Source organism: Corylus avellana, chromosome 7 (assembly GCF_965113065.1).
Source record: "Corylus avellana chromosome 7, dhCorAvel1.hap1.2, whole genome shotgun sequence".
NCBI lineage: Eukaryota > Viridiplantae > Streptophyta > Magnoliopsida > Fagales > Betulaceae > Corylus > Corylus avellana.
The window spans coordinates 22,968,680-22,986,276 of record NC_142496.1 but is presented as its reverse complement, the minus strand read 5'-3'; the positions used below and the strand labels follow the sequence as shown (position 1 = coordinate 22,986,276).

The window sequence follows — 17,597 nt, the reverse complement described above, 5'->3', positions numbered from 1 at the left end:
ATTTTTATTTTTAATTTTATAGTTGTTTGAAATTGCGTTAAGGTCTTTAAAGAGTAACTCAATCGGCTGGGGACCATGCCGATTGAAGTTTTTTTTTTTAAAGCTATTTCTAGCGTCAAAATTTCTATTTTTCAATGCAATCTTAAATAGGCTCTTAAGTGGACCAATATACACCTTGTTGATATGGTATTAAAAATCAGCCATTAAATTAGCATTTGTAAAACAATAAATAAAAATTATAAATTAATTTTTACCGTCACATTATCTCAAATAATATACTAAATAATATTATTAGTATTATTCTTAAGTTCCGTTCACTTCAACGTAAAATTGTTTCCAAAAAATGATTTTTGCATTTTACGGTATTTATTACGACGTAAAACAATGGTCGAAGAAAAATATTTTCCCTTTTAACCGAAAATTCTTCTTTAATTTTCGAAAAATGGTGAAAACCATTTTTTGACTTTGAACATCTCATTCTCAAATTGATGGATCCTGCCAAGACCCTCCCAGGACCTTGCTGGGACTTGTTCGGGACTCGCGACTAGACCGGGACTCGCTTGGAACCTGCCAAATTTGCAGAAACATTTGAACGACTCTACACGGAAAAAACCAGAAACAGATACTAAACAGACACTCCAACCAAACCAACTTTCCATCAAACAACACACCACATAAAAATCAGGAAATTCTCAAATGCTGGATGCAACAAACTTAAGAAAACACCCGACCAGCAACTGGCTCTCAAATTTGCAGAAACATTTGAATGCAGCCTCCTTACAGCCTCTGAATCTGCAGCCGAACAGTAGCCCCAATACACAATCACAACAAAAATCATCTACCTCCAGGTTCCAAGCATACTATCTGGAAGTCCTCAGCTCCAACACAATTCTTCATTATCTTTGCTATAGAAACGGCGCCGTTGCAGCTAGCATCACTCTCCGGGGGTGACATTTGAGTTTTTGAGGCGGTAAGTTTTCCCTCAACGCGATAGACAAAGGTCGTTTCTACAACATCTCTCTTCAGACGAGATATGTGCTTTAAAGGCGAACAGTCGCCTTAAAAGGTTATATCCATTAATAGAATAGAATAGATTTTGCAGGGCTGGCAAAGCAATGCAATATTTTACGATTAAAGATTTTCAACGCCCTTCTATCTCTCATCACACTAAACCGACTCTTTCCTTCTCTCTCAGAGAGTTCGCCATGCTTCTTCTTCTTGCGATTTTCCTTGTCTTCCTTTTGAAATTCGTGTACTCAATCATATGGGTCCCATGGAGAATCAAGAACCACTTCCGAAAGCAAGGCATACGAGGACCTGGGTACCGTCCTATCTTCGGGAACTCAGCCGAGATCCGACGTGGCTACGCTGAAGCTCAATCAAAGCCAATCCCGTTTGACCACCACATCCTTCACCGTGCGGTTCCTTTTTACTACAGGTGGTCGGGCACGTACGGGAAGACCTTCCTGTTCTGGTTCGGGTCAAACCCGAGGCTGGCAATATCTGACCCGGACATGATAAAGGAAGTGCTAATGAACATTTCTGGGTCCTTTGTAAAGCCCCCTCAGAACCCCCTAGCTAAGCTGCTCTTTGCGCAGGGACTTCCTGGGCTTACGGGCGATAAATGAGCCATCCATAGACGGATCACAAACCAGGCCTTCAACATGGAACGTGTTAAGGTTATTACTCGAACTACGTAGTCCTATTTTACGAGACATTATTTTGCTAATTTGAATCAAAGGGTGATATAAACTGTTTGGCCAAACTTTTTCTCTGAAATCAGTTTATTAAATTGATATGGGTGTTCTTGGAATAAATTTGACATCAAATATGTGACCAAACTGCCCTCCTGCTCTCTAGTTATTGTATTCTACAGTGTTGGGTACCAGAAATAGTGGCCAGTGCTGCAAAGATGCTCAATGAGTGGGAGGAAAACAGAGGAGGCAGAGAGGAGTTTGAGATGGATGTGTACAAAGAGCTTCATGAACTCTTGGCTGAGATTATATCAAAAACAGCTTTTGGAAGCAGCTTTGATGAGGGGAAGCCCATTTTCAACTTTCAAGACCAGCAGGTGCAGCTTTATTCCAAGGCAACCAGAAGTGTATACATTCCTGGGTTCAGGTGATTCAACTCAACTGGAATTTCATACTAGCATTGGTTATTGGTCAACTATTTTGGCATTGACTGGAAAAGGATTGGCTGAACCCATGTTTTGCTTATACCGATTGCCCTGAGTACTCTAATTCCTTGGAACATTGGCTTTTATCTTTTGGGTTAAATACATTTTTGGTCTATCTAGTTTGCAAAATTATCAAAAGTGGTCCATGTGATTTTTCTATTAGTCCTTCTGTCTATATTCTATTCAAAAATTTAACAGCTCACAGCCATTCAATGTCTGCTACGTGTCGCCCATGCAACGTTATTGTTACCATGTCAACATTGCTTAAAAAAAATAAAAAGGATATTGGAAAAAGTAAACATTAAAAAAAAAAAAAATGGTGGCAGGGGAAGATCATCCAACACCATTTTTTATTTATTTATTTTAAGAAATGTTGACATGGTAACAATCATGTGGCATGGGAGACACGTGGCAGACGCTGAATAGCTTTGACGTAGCGAGCCGTTAAATTCTTGGGTAGAATATAGACAAAAGGACTAAAATAAAACCGTAGACAATAATTTTTAAAAACGAGAGAGCTGGTTGTTACTAGAAAATGAATTTAACCCTTTATCTTTTTGATATAAGCTAAATGAGTTTTCATAAAGGCTTGATCTTCTTGCAATAAGTTTCAATTGATTCTTTGGCTTCTTATGATAAATTCGTAGGTTTTTGCCTACTAAGTTGAACAAAGAAATGTGGAGGCTAGAGAAGCAAACTCGTGATTCTAAAAGGATGCTGATTGAGACCAACAAAACAGCAAGAGAGGGCTCAAAAAATCTTCTTGGTCTATGAATGTCTTCTTACTAGAATCAGGATGGTGAAGAAGAAGTGTTGGGGGTTGAGGAAATCATAGATGAATGCAAGACCTTCTACTTTGCAGGGAAGGAAACAACTGCTAACCTTCTAACTTGGGCACTTCTTCTTTTAGCACTGCACCAGGAATGGCAAACCAAGGCCCGGGAAGAAGTGGTTCACATCTTCGGTGACACTGAGCTTCTTGTTGCAGAGAAATTAAATGAACTTACAATAGTACACTCAAATTCTCGCCGATCTCTCAACTTTTAAAGTACAAATACAATTTATTCGGAAGAAATTCTTTTAACTCACTTTATTAAGTTGACATATGTTCTTAAAGCATGTGATTGTCACATGCATTTTGAATCAAACGCTCTATTAATCATGCCTAAAATACACGTGAAAATCACATGCTCTAAGAATAAATGTTAGTTTAAGAGTGAAATGAATAGTAAAATCCAATTACAATGACGTTGCTATTTGTCTCTCAATATATAGGGTTTTGAATTTCATTGATTCAATGAGAATTTGGCCCTCAAATAGGATGGACAAAGACAGGAGTACAAATAAAGTGAAGAATAGAAATAGTGACATGCATGCATGATCCATGGGTTTCTCAAAAGAACCAAAAATGTATGATCGATTAAAGGAAAATGTTCGCGGTACTACATTAATTTTGATCACAATCCCTTTACAAACTATCATGAAAATACACGTGGCATGTACTACAAACTAACGTAGTAAGTGTTACATGAACTGATGTATTAGGAAACTTAAAATAAAAGCAGTAGTACCCCTAACAACACTCGGGATAAAAAGAGTAAATAGATATTTGTTAATTTTAGGAGTAATTATTAATGTGAGATATCTTTTTATGAAGCATTTCCTATTCATTGATCACATGCTGTTATTGCTTGGGATTTTGAACAGGTGAGCATGATACTGAATGAAACATTTCGGCTGTATCCTCCGATTATGACGTTTCTGAGGCAAACGTGTAGGAATGTGAAGCTAGGGAGCCTCGACGTTCATGCTGGCACACAACTCTATTTGCCCTTGATTGCTGTCCATCATGACACTGAGATATGGGGGGAAGATGCTAATGACTTCAACCCATTGAGATTTATGGAGCGTCGAAAGCATTTAGCACTTTTCTCCCTTTTGGGTTGGGTCCTAGAGTCTGTGTAGCTCAAAATTTAGCCATGGTTGAGGCCAAAATCGTCTTAGCCATGATCATTCGACGGTTCTCCTTTGTTGTATCTCCAACCTATGTTCATGCCCCAGTGTTGTTTGCAACCTTGCAGCCTCAATATGGTGCACAAATACTCTTCAGTAGGATTTCAAGCTGAAAACTTGAAGACTCTTAAGAAATGTTTAGTTTTACCATCTAGATGTATATATTATTCAAACCCAATAGCAAGATTTCAAGTTGAACATTTGAAAATTGAAGACATGGTTGTGTTCAGTGAAACAATGAGATATGATGGTACTAAGTTTGATATATGTAAACAACAATGACGAAACTAGTCACCGTGAGGTCAAAGTATGAATGGCTTAGTGGCTAGAGGTCATCCAAATAAGCTAGTGCCAGAGCTCACGTCGTCCCTGGTAATTTTCATTATCAATGCACTATTAATTTTTCTTAATAATAATTAATTCAATGATAAATTAATAATGTAACGTCATCCTAATAAGATAATGACTTTTTTTTTTTTTTTTTGTAATTGATTTGTTATTTAGCATTAGCCATTTTCATTTCAACTCTATATTCGGCGGCCTTTCCTTTTCTGACTTTGAAGTTATATATATCAAAAGTCGTATCTATTTAAAGAAAAGATTAAGAGTACTCCTATAGGAGACTAGAACTAGCAGCGTGGGCAATGCATTATTTTACAATAAACCTTATCGACGCCTTCTATCTCATCACTCACCAAAAATCTCTCTTTCTTTCTCTGTTTCTCTAAGAGTTCATCATGCATCTTCTTCTTCTTCTTCTTCTTTTTGCGATTTTGCTCGTCTTCCTTTTGAAATTCGTATACTCAATCATATGGGTTCCGTGGAGGTTGGAGAACCACTTTCGAAAGCAAGGCATACGAGGCCCTGGCTACCGTCCGATCTTCGGGAACTCAGCCGAGATCCGACGCATCTACGCTGAGGCTCAAACGAAGCCAATCCAGTTTGAGTCCCAGCTGTCCCACGATATCCTTCACCGTGTGGCTCCTTTCTACTACAGGTGGTCAGGCATGTACGGGAAGACCTTCTTGTACTGGTTCGGGTCAAAGCCGAGGCTGGCAATATCTGACCCGGACTTGATTAAGGAAGTCCTTCTGAACACTTCTGAGTGCTTTGGGAAGGTCCGGCAGAATCCCTTGGCTAGGCTGCTCTTTGCGTAGGGACTTGTTGGGCTTACGGGCAAGAAATGGGCTGTCCATAGAAGGATCATAAACCAGGCCTTCAACATGGAGCGGGTTAAGGTGACCACTTTTTCGCTCTCTCATCGACCTGTTTTTTTTTTTTTTCAACAAAAAACACACACACACGGGTCTTGGATTAATAAATGTGGACGTGGGCATTTGAATAGTTGAAATTTTATGAGATTGTGCAACAAGTTTGATAAAAATTTGGCATTAGGCATGTGACCAAACTTCCCTCCTGCTTTTATATATATTCTACAGTGTTGGGTACCAGAAATTGTGGCCAGTACTGCAAAGATGCTCAACCAGTGGGAGCAAAATAGTGGAGGGAGAGAGGAGTTTGAGATGGATGTGCACAAAGAGCTTCATGATCTCTCAGCAGAGATCATAGCAAGAACAGCTTTTGGAAGCAGTTTTGAAGAGGGGAAGCCCATTTTCAACTTACAAGAGCAACAAGTGCATCTTTTCTCCAAGGCAGTCAGAAGTGTATACATTCCTGGGTTCAGGTGACATACTCTAACTGGAGAATCTGTGCTATTGGTGTAACTTGTCCCTTTAACTAAATTGTCTTAGACTCTAAATGCATATAACTTGCCCCCTTAACTAGATCCAAGCTAGAACCTTGCCCTTTAGAAGAAAAATGAAACTTATGATGATATTTACAGGTGCTTATTTTTTCTGTCATGTGGCAAGAACAATATTAATGAGAATTTCATACTAGCATTGGCTATTCCTTTATCTTGGTTAACCATTTTTGAATTGACAGGAAAAGGGTTGATTGAAACCTTGTTTTGCTTATAAAGGCTTTATCTTGTTATAGATCCAGTGATGAGTTTCAATTAAGTCTTTGGCTTCTTATAAATGCATAGGTTTTTGCCTACTAAGATGAACAGAGAAAGATGGAGACTAGATAAGCAAACTCGTGACTCTATAAGGATGCTGATTGAGACCAACAAAAAAGCAAGAGATGGTTCAAGAAATCTTCTTGGTCTATTAATGTCTTCTTATAAGAATCAGGATGGTGAAGAAGAAACATTAGGGGTTGAAGAAATCATAGATGAATGCAAGACCTTCTACTTTGCAGGAAAGGAAACAACTGCTAACCTGCTAACTTGGGCACTTCTTCTCTTAGCACTGCATCAGGAATGGCAAAGCAGGGCAAGGGAAGAAGTAGTTCGCGTCTTCCACGACAACAAGGCTCTAGTTGCAGAGAAATTAAATGAACTTAAAATTGTAAGTTCAAATTCTTACCAACTTGTCAACTTTTCGGACACCATAGGAAAGAGTGCAAGCTTACTTTTATGGAATTCAATTACATTTGTGTCAGAATCAGTGAGAAATTTCTATGGTTCTTGTAGGGAAAATCTACTGGTTAGTGCATTATATTTCCATTTTAAACAAAGACTTTAGAGTGAAACAATTAGCGGATTCTAATTATAATGACTGCTGACACTAGAAAAACTGAGATTAAGAGAGTGAATGGTTTGGCCAACTTACCAAACCGTATGCTTTGATAACTCTCTGTGTGAGTTGCATCTGCAACTTCTGCAGCTGCTATGTGAGCTGCTGCTGCACCTTGGTTTGCAGTCATATTGTCATTTGTCTCTCAGTAGAGCCTTGCGCATAGGGTGTTGAAAACTTCAGTGATTCAATGAGAATTGAGCCCTCAAATAGGATGGACAAAGAAAGAAGAGTACCAATAAAATAAAGAAAATAAATGGCAATACTAAAAGGAACAAAAGGATATGTGATTATTGATAAGAAAGTAAATGCATTGGCTTATTGACATTGTTGTGGATATTTGTGGATTAGGGTTTATTTCAGGAGTTTAGATAGGTTATGACTGAGTTTTTTAAATTTGAGTATTGTTTTTTAATAGACTCTTATACAACTTGATAATAAGGTAGTTAAAATCAACTTTTGGATCAATACTTGTAAAAATAAAAAAGGTAAGGGTTGAATTTTATTGTTTCATTATTGCAAACTCCAGTTGTATGGTGCTCGTATAACAATCGTTTGGTTTACTATCTCTTTACAGAGTATTTCTTGCCCATTCACTTATACTTGTTGCTTGGTGTTTTGTAACAGGTGAGCATGATAATTAATGAAACAGCTCGACTCTATCCTCCGGCTGTGATGTTAATGAGGCAGACGTGTAAGAAGGTGAAGTTAGGGGAGCTCGATGTTCCTGCTGACACACAACTCTATTTGGCCTTGACTGCTGTTCATCATGACACTGAGATATGGGGGGAAGATGCGGATAAGTTCAACCCATTGAGATTCATGGAGCCTAGAAAGCATTTGGCTTCCTTCCTCCCATTTGGGTTGGGTCCCACAATCTGTGTAGGTCAAAATTTAGCAGTGGTTGAGGCCAAAATCGTCTTAGCAATGATCATTCGGCATTTCTCCTTTGTGGTATCTCCAACCTATGTTCATGCCCCAATGTTGCTTGCAACCCTGCAGCCTCAATATGGTGCACAAATTCTCCTTAGGAGGATTTCAAGTTGAATCCTGTCAAACATCTGGACACGCTTATAGAAATGTTTTCTTTTACCCTTTCCCTTTGCATTAAAATTAAAAATAATAATAATAAAGTAATGCTATGCACATTCAGTTTCTCTAAAAATAGAAAGAAAGAGAGTGAAATATGAAGAAGGGAATTATGTATTTTCAAAATAAGTTAAACTTTTCCGATAAACTTATCATTCAACTACAATGGTTAACCTTGTTTATAGTTGACTGAAGCTAATAAGAAAAATACAATAAGCATTAAACAAGAAAATAATTGTAATTTATTTATAACGATCAAAGGAATATTGTCATTATATTCTTCTAATGTTCCGTGAATATTACAATAATATTATGCATTAAAAAATTATACATGATTTAGTAATGTTAGAAATTATATTCTATTTTACTATTATCAAATTTTATTGTTGTGACAGCACTAATCAGCCATTAAAAGTTGCATCGACCTGTTGAGAAAATAAAAATAAATTAATTGATAGCCATTGTAAAAATTCTAAAACATGACACGTAACATGAAAGAAACTCGCCCATGACTGGCGCATTTCTTTGACTATTGCTTCCATCAACTCTACCATTCTTGCCTCCTCTTCTTGGGAAGCTCGGAATATCAACCAAAGTGCAAACTTCTGTGTCCATTATGCGGTAAATTAGGCCGCAACCAGACTTTTTTCTGGCTGCGTTCCCAACTCTTTCTCATTTAGTTTTAATGAGGCGCTTTGTGAATACAAATCATGGCTCGAATATTAAACGAAACAAGCTCAACTCGAGTCGGTTAGGATCGTGAGCATGCTCGTATAAGGTTTGACTCGTATATTTTTTTATTAAGTAACTAACAATATATAGTCAATATTACTCAATATTAACAAATATACTATATCACTTATTTTAATTAATTTATATATATAATTTTTTTAACAAAAATTTGGTGAGCAAGAGTGAGACAGTGGAAAATGAGAGTTTGGGTGGAAGATGTGCTGTGACTAGTGAGGGAGATTGAGAGAGAGACATTGAAAAAATACTTTTTTGTAGGGGGCGTTGTCCCACCATAGTCTGAATACAATATGTTAACTTGTCTCACATTGCTAATAAAACATCAATCCCTAAGTTTGTTTATTTATAAAATGATGCATATCCTATCTTTTCGAAATCAAGTGCTTTGTTGTATTGACTCAGGCTCCATATTCGGCTAGTCAGGCTAAGCAAATGCTCCTATGCAATCTGGCTTCTTGAGTCGTTGAAGAATACTTGAAGTTTAAATTTATATATATATAAGAAATTAAATATAAGAACTAGCTCGCGAGCTGACTTGGCTCGACTTATTATAAGCTCGAGCAAAATTTAAACGAGTCGAACCCGAACAGTGAAAGTTCGCTCAGGTTTGACTCATTTACACCATTGCTCGATTTATTATTATTATTAAAAAAAAAATAATAAAAAAAAAAATGACACGTAACATGAAAGACCACAGTATCTTGTCACTAGTTGTGACATTGATCTTGGATGCTAAAATTTGTAGTTTGCAATTTCTGAAAGGTGAGAAATTGGTGGTAAAATTAACGATTCGACTGTTATAATTGTTGCTAAAGAAATAGAAAATTGAGCCTTATACTTGTACATTCACTGGCTTTTCAATCCGTCTGGTGATTGTGAAGCAAAAAATTCCATTTGCGCCACATTAAAAAAAAAAAAAAAAAGCCCAATTTGTGAGGTCTCCCATAGCCTTTCTCCTCTGTACCACGCCTTACTCCCATTCAGATAGTCTAACATAAATAGAAATATGGCTTGGAAGCTCTATTGAGATGTTTGACTGATTAGAGGGAGGAAAGTCGTTTGGTAATTAATACAAAAAATTAGAGGAACAAGAAGTCAATATAAAACATAAGTTGAATAACGTGCAAAACAGATGGTTAATAGCACAAGAAGAGTATGTGACTTTAGTGGATCCCAGTATAGAATTAGTGACTAGAAGTCTAAGCAAATAATGTTCTTCACTTCAGAAATCAAATTGAGAACTAAGGAAGAAAAACAGAGAATTACATAATATATAGTACCAGAGAAAGATACATTTACAGATTTGGACAGCATATGAGAAATTATAATGATAGCCCAATTCCCATTTATGTTAATCATAAGTAGAACAAGTCTTACTTATCACTGCAAATAAGACTTGCATTCCATTATATAATAAGAGTAGCTCAGATGAAATCTCAGCAAGCCCACCTTGGAACTTTTAATTATTTCAAATTACCAATACAATAGTCACTATCTTAAAAAATGAAAATAAAAAACAAATAACACCCAAAAAAAAACCCTAGCAGAGCTTAAGGAAGTGACGCACAGCTGAGGGGGAGGGGTTCTTCCCCTCTCCCCCTCCTCTCTTTCCCTCTCTCTTTCCTTGATCTGTTCCCCCATCCCTTCCCCATTTTCCTTCCCCCCCTCTTCCCCAATCTGTGTTTGTTTTTAGATTTCGCTTTCTTTTCCCTGTTATTGTTCTTTGTTTGCTTGTTTATTTTTTCTTGCTAGGTGTTTGTTTGGGCACACTTTGTGGGTGCCGCTCATGGGGGATTCACTCAAACTTCCCCCCAATTTCTTTGAGTGCGCCGCCGATCTCCTCCGCGCCAGTTTTGTCGTTTACTGTCGTCTATTGGGTCTTTTCACGCATCCCCACCGCAATGTGCTTCCAACGCCATCTACGCATCGGTTTCCGGCAAGCACGCGATCGGCTTTTCTTCCGGCTGCTGTCAACCGCCTAGTGTGCTCCTATTTTTAAATTTTTAGTTGTATTGCTTTGATTTTCCTTGTATTTTTCTTGTTTTTCTTGATGCTTGTAATAAGGCCATGTCCTCTCTCTTGATCTCATCGCTTGTTATTTTGGTCCAGACCCCTGAAGTTGTGGATGTGAACGATATCCTGGCTTTCGGGTTCAGGAGGATGTGTGTCGGCATAGGGTCCTTTTGATTCCAGGGTCGAAGAATAAGAGCTACATATGCATTAGTTTGTGTCTGCCTAGCGCAGATCTGTTATTCCAACTAAAGATTAGTTATAGGTTAGCGGATGTTTGGCGTCTTTGATGTGTAATCTTTTAGTTACGACTTTGATCTTTTAGCTTTGGCTAGGATCTTTCAGAACGTTATGTTCTGTGATTGTAAGAGTTTTAATACTCTTGATTCCTCTATTAATGAGATAAGAATGATTTTCCTTTAAAAAAAATAAAATAAAATAAAATAAAAATAGTCACCATCTTTTCCTTTTTCTTTTTTCCTCTTTTTAACTAGAGAGAGAAAAAAAAATTTATAATCCTCTAGTAATTTTGAATGTCATATAATAATGGCCAAAAGAGGGGGAGGGGGAGAATCAATACATAGTTCGCGTCTTAAATGCAATGTGCATTAAGATTAAAGGATCTCCAACTTGACTCTTGGACGTACTTTTGACTCAAGCTGCTGCCTAGCACGATGCCTTCTAGTTTGTTCCAGCTCTTGCTCTTCCTTAATTTCAATTCTTGATATTGAATGCCAATGACATTGGTATCGAGGATCAATTATGATTTTTTCAAGTATCGTGGCATTATCAATGAAGTACATGGCAAGTTCAAAATCACTACTACCACAATAATATCCACCTATTTCCACCACTTTGAGATGATAATGCGGGCATTTGACAGCTTTTATCACTCTTCTCTTCTTATTTAGAGGGCTAGTCCACATTATCTGCAAAGATTTAAAAAAGAATAATAAGAAATAGGTGATGATTATCCTATGTTTGCTAAACACGAGAATATTATAGAACATGCACCACAAAGCTTTAGCCTTTGGAGGAAAAAGCATCACCACAAACTAATTGATAACAAGAGAAACTCAACTCAAAAAGCTCCCTAAACATCACTCTAATGTCAATCAAGATGCAACAAGGTCAGCTAACCAATAGTAACTCTTTTTTCACCAACCAAATAACAACTCATCTCTTTTTCCTTTCTTCCTTTCTTCCCTTTAACCTCCAAGGTCAATTTTGACAAAATGGGCCATCTACTGGAATTGCATTATACCCAAAATCATTAGCCTCTGTTCCCATATTAGTTTTCTAAATCCCGTCACTTACTATCACTTCTGCTAATAAGTGCAACAATAGCACTGTTTCCTCCATTCGATGAAGTTTTTTTTTTTTTTTTTTTTTTTCCCTCTTTCCAGCAAGCCTAAAATGAAAATGTTCATTCAAATCCCCAAACCGAATAGACTTGCTGCACTAGTATGTAAATGTTGTGACAGATTGTTCAACCAATTTCATAGGCACAACTGTAGGATGCTGATCCATCGTTCTAAAAAAGAAATCGACTTGAACCACATAGCTTAATGCAAATTAAGAAAGAATTTATGTAAGGCAACTACTCAAGCAACTAGAAGGACAATTTCCAATGTGTTACAAATCATGGGGAATTATGATTCAAATATCAAGACGACATTTTTTTCCTAACTGAATCTATTTTAATGAGGAATAGATGAAGTATATAACAAACCAACTGAAACATCACCCCATTCTGATTTCCAATTAAGAAACAAATTTTGCAGTAAACACTTCAACTCTACCATTACATAATATGTACATCTATAAGTTGTAAAAGACAAGCTTTATCGTGAATCATCTCATATTTGATCCATATAAAGACTCAAATTGTAGGTATGAGGAAGCATTCCCAATTAAAACGACAGCGTAAACTTTTTAACCAGACTCTCTCTCTCTCTCTCTCTCTCTCTCTCTCTCTATATATATATATATATATATATATATATGAATTAGCTATTACTAGAAAGACACGCACCTTGAACACAAATATTTGCAAGTAAGGGCATGCCTCTACCAAGGGAGTGAAAAGGAGGAGACTTTCATCATCCTCTGCTCCGATTTCTAATACCAATTTCTTAAGATTCATTAATCCAGTAAACAATCGAAGCTTTATTTTATCCTGAAAAAACCATAACGAGGGTAAATTGCATGACAGCATAGTAAATGGAAAGAAAGAACAAACACAGCATCATTGTAGACACTAACCTGCACATGTTCTTTGCTCAATGTAAGAATCTGTAGCTGAGAAAAACATGATGAAAACTGGCGAAGCATTAAGTTAGAATACATTCTCTCGGTAATAGATACATCAACAAGGAGTGGAGCATTATTAACAAGCAACCTTATCCTTGGTCCCACATACTTAAAAGAAACAAGGTTTGTGTCACAGATCTTTATGGATTTTAACCGGGTGCAGAAGTATACCCCTAAGTGTTTCAAAGGGAGAGATGAGCCGACAACACTTAATTGTTTCAAATGGTTTGATTGATGCACAAATAACCGTTCAAGATTGGGGCAATTCGCCAAAAAGTAGTCAACAACTTCCCAGGAAACATTAACCTGCCTCAAAGTGAGATCTTTGAGAGACTTGAAGCACCCTCGACGTAAAAGTAGTTGATCTGGAAAAGTATAACGTGTTGAATGCTGATGATCAGATAATCGAAATCCAGACAAGTGAATCTCAAGCCTTTGAACTCGCTTTTGCATTGCAAACATAATCCACCTATTAATATCTCGCGCATAACCATTATCCAAATCAAACCAAACCCGGAACTGATCTATAGTTGGGCCTCTATGCTGTTCCAAAACACGATTCACCCAGTTGATGTATCTCGGCCTTTCGATTTCAGTTAACTCAGGAGTATTTAATTTTATTGAGCGGGTTAGTGTTATCTTGCCTGATGTTTTTTTATGATCAAAGTCGAGCGTATAAATAGATGCCCACAAATACTCCCATCTTCTTGAAAGGACACTAGTAACCACAGCTTCTCTTAGCGTTAGGCGTGAGAGTATACAAACGAGTATTTCATCAGGCAGCTCACTAATACAATCCTTGAGGAAAAATTTGATCAAAAACCACAATTCAACAAAAGTGTCAGCCGAATTACGAAATCATTAACTTAATTAGGATTTATAGCATTGCATCATCAAAAAGACAAATCTTTTTTGGCACAAATTAAACTAGTCTTAAGAAAAAGATGGATGAATGGGGTTCAGTTCACCTTGTTTTCTGAACAATTAGCGGTACGTCGAACCCTTTTCTCCATCAATCGAAACTTCATATGACAAGCCACAACCACAAATCAGACGGTACAAAATAAAACTATCGTGCAATAAAAAAGAAATAATATGATGCAAAAACAGAAACTTACTTGCTTCGCCAGTTATTTGGTTACAGCGAAAAGGATTAGTGTACGTATAATAATAAATTAAAGACTCGATTTTTAGTCGGGATAACATAAGAGGGACCGGACCGGATCTCACGAGAAAGAAAGAGAGGTCATGGGTTTCACGACCTTAAGAATCGCTCTTAAGCTTGTTTGGGTCAAGGAAGATTGAGAAACAGAGCAACAGCACGAAAGCTCAAGGCGGCTATCCTCCGAAGCTTAAGGAGGGTTCACTGTTCAGAATGGGATCTATTTAGGATCGGGATCCTTCGAGGGGCACAAATTAAGCATCTGGACCGTTGGATGTGAATCGCATAAGAGAGAATTTCACTACCTGGAGGCCGTGAGGTGAGAGAGCGATCGGAGCTGAGGCCGCGAGGTGAGGCCGTGAGGGTGTCGAAGGTGAGGGCGTGAGGCGTGAGCTGAGGCAGTGAGGTGAGGGGACAGAGAGAGGGGCTTCGGTGCAGTGTGAGTGTGGGCGGCGCAAGAGAGCTTAGAGAGAAGAGAGGTAAGGCTTTTAGCCTTTGGGTTTAGAACTTTAGTGTTTAGACTTAAAAAAAAAAATAAAAGAAAAAAGAAAAAAAGAAGAAAGAAAAAAGGTCAAACGGGTCAAACGTGTCAACCCGCGAAGCCAACGGGTTGACACGACCCGATTACAAATGGGTCGTAACCCATTTATGACCTAAACCCTTTAAAGCCCAACTCTAACCCAAATTTTGGTGTCAGGTTTGTATCGGGTTCGCATGTCACGTGTTAAATTGCCAGCCCTAAATGTGATCCAACGGTCCAGAACAATCTACTAATAAATTAATAATAATAAAATTATAAAACTCAAACTAAAATTAATAAAAAACTTTAAAAAAATTGTAAATTTTTGTGGTGTTTGGCCACCCCAGGTGATGGCTGGCCACCACTATTTAAACTCTAGGGGTGGCATCGGCCACCCTAGACTGAAGCCACCCATTGGAGGTGGTTCGGCCACCCCAGTGGCTTTAAAAAAAAAAATTCTAGTTGGCCCTTGGCCCTAGTTGGTCAAAAATTACTGGGAAACTGAAACCGGAACCGAAAACCGAGAAAACCAGAGTCCCGATTCCGGTTCCGGTTTAAAAAATTCAAAAAACTGGGTACCCTGGTTCCGGTACCGATTTTTGGTACCCGGTTTTTACCGGGAATACCGGAACCGGGTTTCCATTTTATTTAATAATATTTATATATTATTATATTTATATATTAATATATGTATTATATATATTAATATTTTTTACACTTAGGTTTAGGTTTAGGGTATTTTAAAAAATTAAATTTTTATTTCTAAGGCCCAAATAGGCAAAAACATTGATTTTTTAGGATTTTTGGACTTTTTTAGGTTTATTTTTTAATTATTTGGAACAATCACAACAAAGCCCATTTAATTTAGACAAAGAAACTAATAGATTTTTTAAAAAATGGGCCAACTTATGAAAAAAAAAAAAATTGTCTTATTTTAGGCCCAATACATAAAATAAGCTCAAAAACTAATTTTTTAAAAAAACCGGTTACCGGACCGGGTAAAACCAGAACCGGCCAGTAACCGGGACCCCGGTTAACCGGGGTCTCGGTTCCGGTTCCGGCTTCTCAAAATTGAGAACCGGGGTACCCCGGTTCCGGTTCCGGTTTTGGCCAAAAACCGGGAAACCGAACCAGGTTGATATCCCTATCAAAAATTATCGAGAAACCGAAACCGGAAAACCGAGAAACCAGGAAACCGGGAAACCGGGAAACCGAGGTCCCGGTTTGAAAAAATCCAAAAACCGAGTACCCCGGTTCTGGTACCGATTTTTGGTATCCGGTTTTTACCGGGAATACTGGAACTGGGTTTCCATTATATATATATATATATATATATATATATATATATATATATATATATATATATATATATATATATATATATTTTACACTTAGGTTTAGGTTTAGGGTATTTTAAAAAATTAAATTTTTATTTCTAAGGCCCAAATAGGCAACAACATTGATTTTTTAGGATTTTTGAATTTTTTTAGGTTTATTTTTTAATTATTTGAAACAATCACAACAATGCCCTTTTAATTTAGATAAAGAGACTAATAGATTTTTTTAAAAAATGAGCTAACTTATGAAAAAAAAAAAAAGGGGGGGGTTATTTTAGGCTTAATACCTAAAATAAGCTCAAAAACCAATTTTTTTAAAAAAACCGATTACCGGATCGGGTAAAACTGGAACCGGTCGGTAACCGAGACCCCGGTTAACCGGGGTCCCGGTTTCTCAAAATCAAGAACCGGGGTACCCCAGTTCCGGTTTCCGGTTTTGGCCAAAAACAGGGAAACCGGTTCGGGTTGACACCCCTACTTGGCCCTTAGGGGTGAGCCACCTCCAAGGGCCAACTAGAATGTTTTTTTTTTGTTAGCCCTTGGCACCCGAGACAAGGAGTGGCTTCGGCCACCCCAGACCGGCGGTCATGCCACCCCTAGAGTTTAAATAGTGGTGGCCAGCCACCACCTGGGGTGGCCAACCACCACAAAAAAGTTTACAAATTTTTTTAAGTTTTTTATTACTTTTATTTTGATTTTTATAATTTTATTTTATTAGTAGATTGTTTAGGACCGTTGGATCACGTCCAACGGTCCAGATGCTTAATTTGTGCCCCTCGAATGATCCCCCGATCCATCTATTTAAAGGGGGAGCTAGCTTAGGTGCTACAGCAAACAACCAACCAACAGATGAGATTGAATAGCAAAAAATAAAATAAAAAATAACCCAACCAGCTTTATCTTCCTTTTTCATTTTCCCTAAGTTTAAAGAACAAATTCTCTTTTTATTTCCTTATCTAAATATATTTTACAATAGCTTCCATTGCATTTTCCTATAGTATTAAAATATTATTTTTTTAGAAAATACAAATTTCTTATCTACTCTCACACTTTAGGAGAAAGGAAAGAGAAATGTTTATATTAAAATAATGTATAAGAAAATTTTTTTGGTTCTCTACACATTGAAAAACACTGTAACTATTCAAGGGTATAGGTTAAATTTAAGGAAACTAATATGGGTGAATTTTTTGAGATTTTCTCTAAATATAGGGAATGGAATGAGTTATAGAGTATCTACTATATAATTTTTGCAAAATTATCAAAAGTGGTCCATGTTGTTTTTCTATTAGTCCTTCTATCTATATTCTATCCAAAAATTTAACGGTTCACTATGTTAAAGCCATTTAATGTCTGTTACGTATCTCCCATGCCACATCATTGTTACCATGTCAACATTACTTAAAAAAAAAAAAGGAATATGGAAAAAATAAACATAAAAAAATAAATAAATAAATGGTGGAAGGGGAAGATCATCCGACCCCATTTGTGTTTTTTCATTTTAATTTTTTTCAAGTAATGCTGAGATGGTAACAATGACGTGGAATGGGGAGACACGTGGTAGACGCTGAATGGCTTTGACGTAGCG

The 17,597-nt window shown here is 37.2% G+C and overlaps 2 protein-coding genes and 1 pseudogene across 4 annotated transcripts; 2 read left to right on the top strand and 1 right to left on the bottom strand.

Moving 5' to 3' along the window:
* The first annotated feature begins 1,196 nt into the window (after positions 1 to 1,196).
* Positions 1,197 to 4,305, top strand: LOC132185064 (cytochrome P450 734A1-like; annotated as a pseudogene). The gene is made up of 4 exons (XR_015912885.1): positions 1,197 to 1,679; positions 1,877 to 2,121; positions 2,827 to 3,190; positions 3,887 to 4,305. The product of XR_015912885.1 is annotated as a cytochrome P450 734A1-like (transcript).
* Positions 4,306 to 5,631: 1,326 nt separating this feature from the next.
* Positions 5,632 to 7,923, top strand: LOC132184971 (cytochrome P450 CYP72A616). The gene is made up of 3 exons (XM_059598778.2): positions 5,632 to 5,876; positions 6,240 to 6,603; positions 7,459 to 7,923. Exons 1-3 carry the CDS (start codon positions 5,668 to 5,670, stop codon positions 7,876 to 7,878), a joined length of 993 nt encoding a protein of 330 aa, XP_059454761.2. The 5' UTR covers positions 5,632 to 5,667; the 3' UTR covers positions 7,879 to 7,923.
* Positions 7,924 to 11,187: 3,264 nt separating this feature from the next.
* LOC132184972 (F-box/LRR-repeat protein At3g26922) lies at positions 11,188 to 14,639 on the bottom strand. Of its 2 annotated transcripts, XM_059598780.2 has the most exons (5): positions 14,112 to 14,639; positions 13,962 to 14,015; positions 12,946 to 13,791; positions 12,716 to 12,859; positions 11,188 to 11,609 (listed from the first exon to the last, which is right to left on the bottom strand). In XM_059598780.2, the coding sequence occupies exons 2-5, from the start codon at positions 14,004 to 14,006 to the stop codon at positions 11,295 to 11,297; spliced, it is 1,350 nt and encodes a 449-aa protein (XP_059454763.2). In that variant the 5' UTR covers positions 14,007 to 14,015; positions 14,112 to 14,639; the 3' UTR covers positions 11,188 to 11,294. The 2 variants fall into 2 exon arrangements, with proteins under 2 accessions (XP_059454763.2, XP_059454762.2); XM_059598779.2 differs by having other exon boundaries at positions 13,962 to 14,639.
* Positions 14,640 to 17,597: the final 2,958 nt, after the last annotated feature.

What these genes read in the sequence shown, in the direction of transcription:
- LOC132184972 (XM_059598779.2), bottom strand. Translation starts at nt 14,021, where the DNA reads ATGAAGTTTCGATTGATGGAGAAAAGGGTTCGACGTACCGCTAATTGT. An exon ending in TGAGCAAAGAACATGTGCAG is followed by an intron (nt 12,860 to 12,945) that starts GTTAGTGTCTAC and finishes TGGTTTTTTCAG; the next exon opens with GATAAAATAAAGCTTCGATT. An exon ending in TGCAAATATTTGTGTTCAAG is followed by an intron (nt 11,610 to 12,715) that starts GTGCGTGTCTTT and finishes AAATCTTTGCAG; the next exon opens with ATAATGTGGACTAGCCCTCT.
- LOC132184971 (XM_059598778.2), top strand. Translation starts at nt 5,668, where the DNA reads ATGCTCAACCAGTGGGAGCAAAATAGTGGAGGGAGAGAGGAGTTTGAG. An exon ending in GTATACATTCCTGGGTTCAG is followed by an intron (nt 5,877 to 6,239) that starts GTGACATACTCT and finishes ATAAATGCATAG; the next exon opens with GTTTTTGCCTACTAAGATGA. An exon ending in AATTAAATGAACTTAAAATT is followed by an intron (nt 6,604 to 7,458) that starts GTAAGTTCAAAT and finishes GTTTTGTAACAG; the next exon opens with GTGAGCATGATAATTAATGA.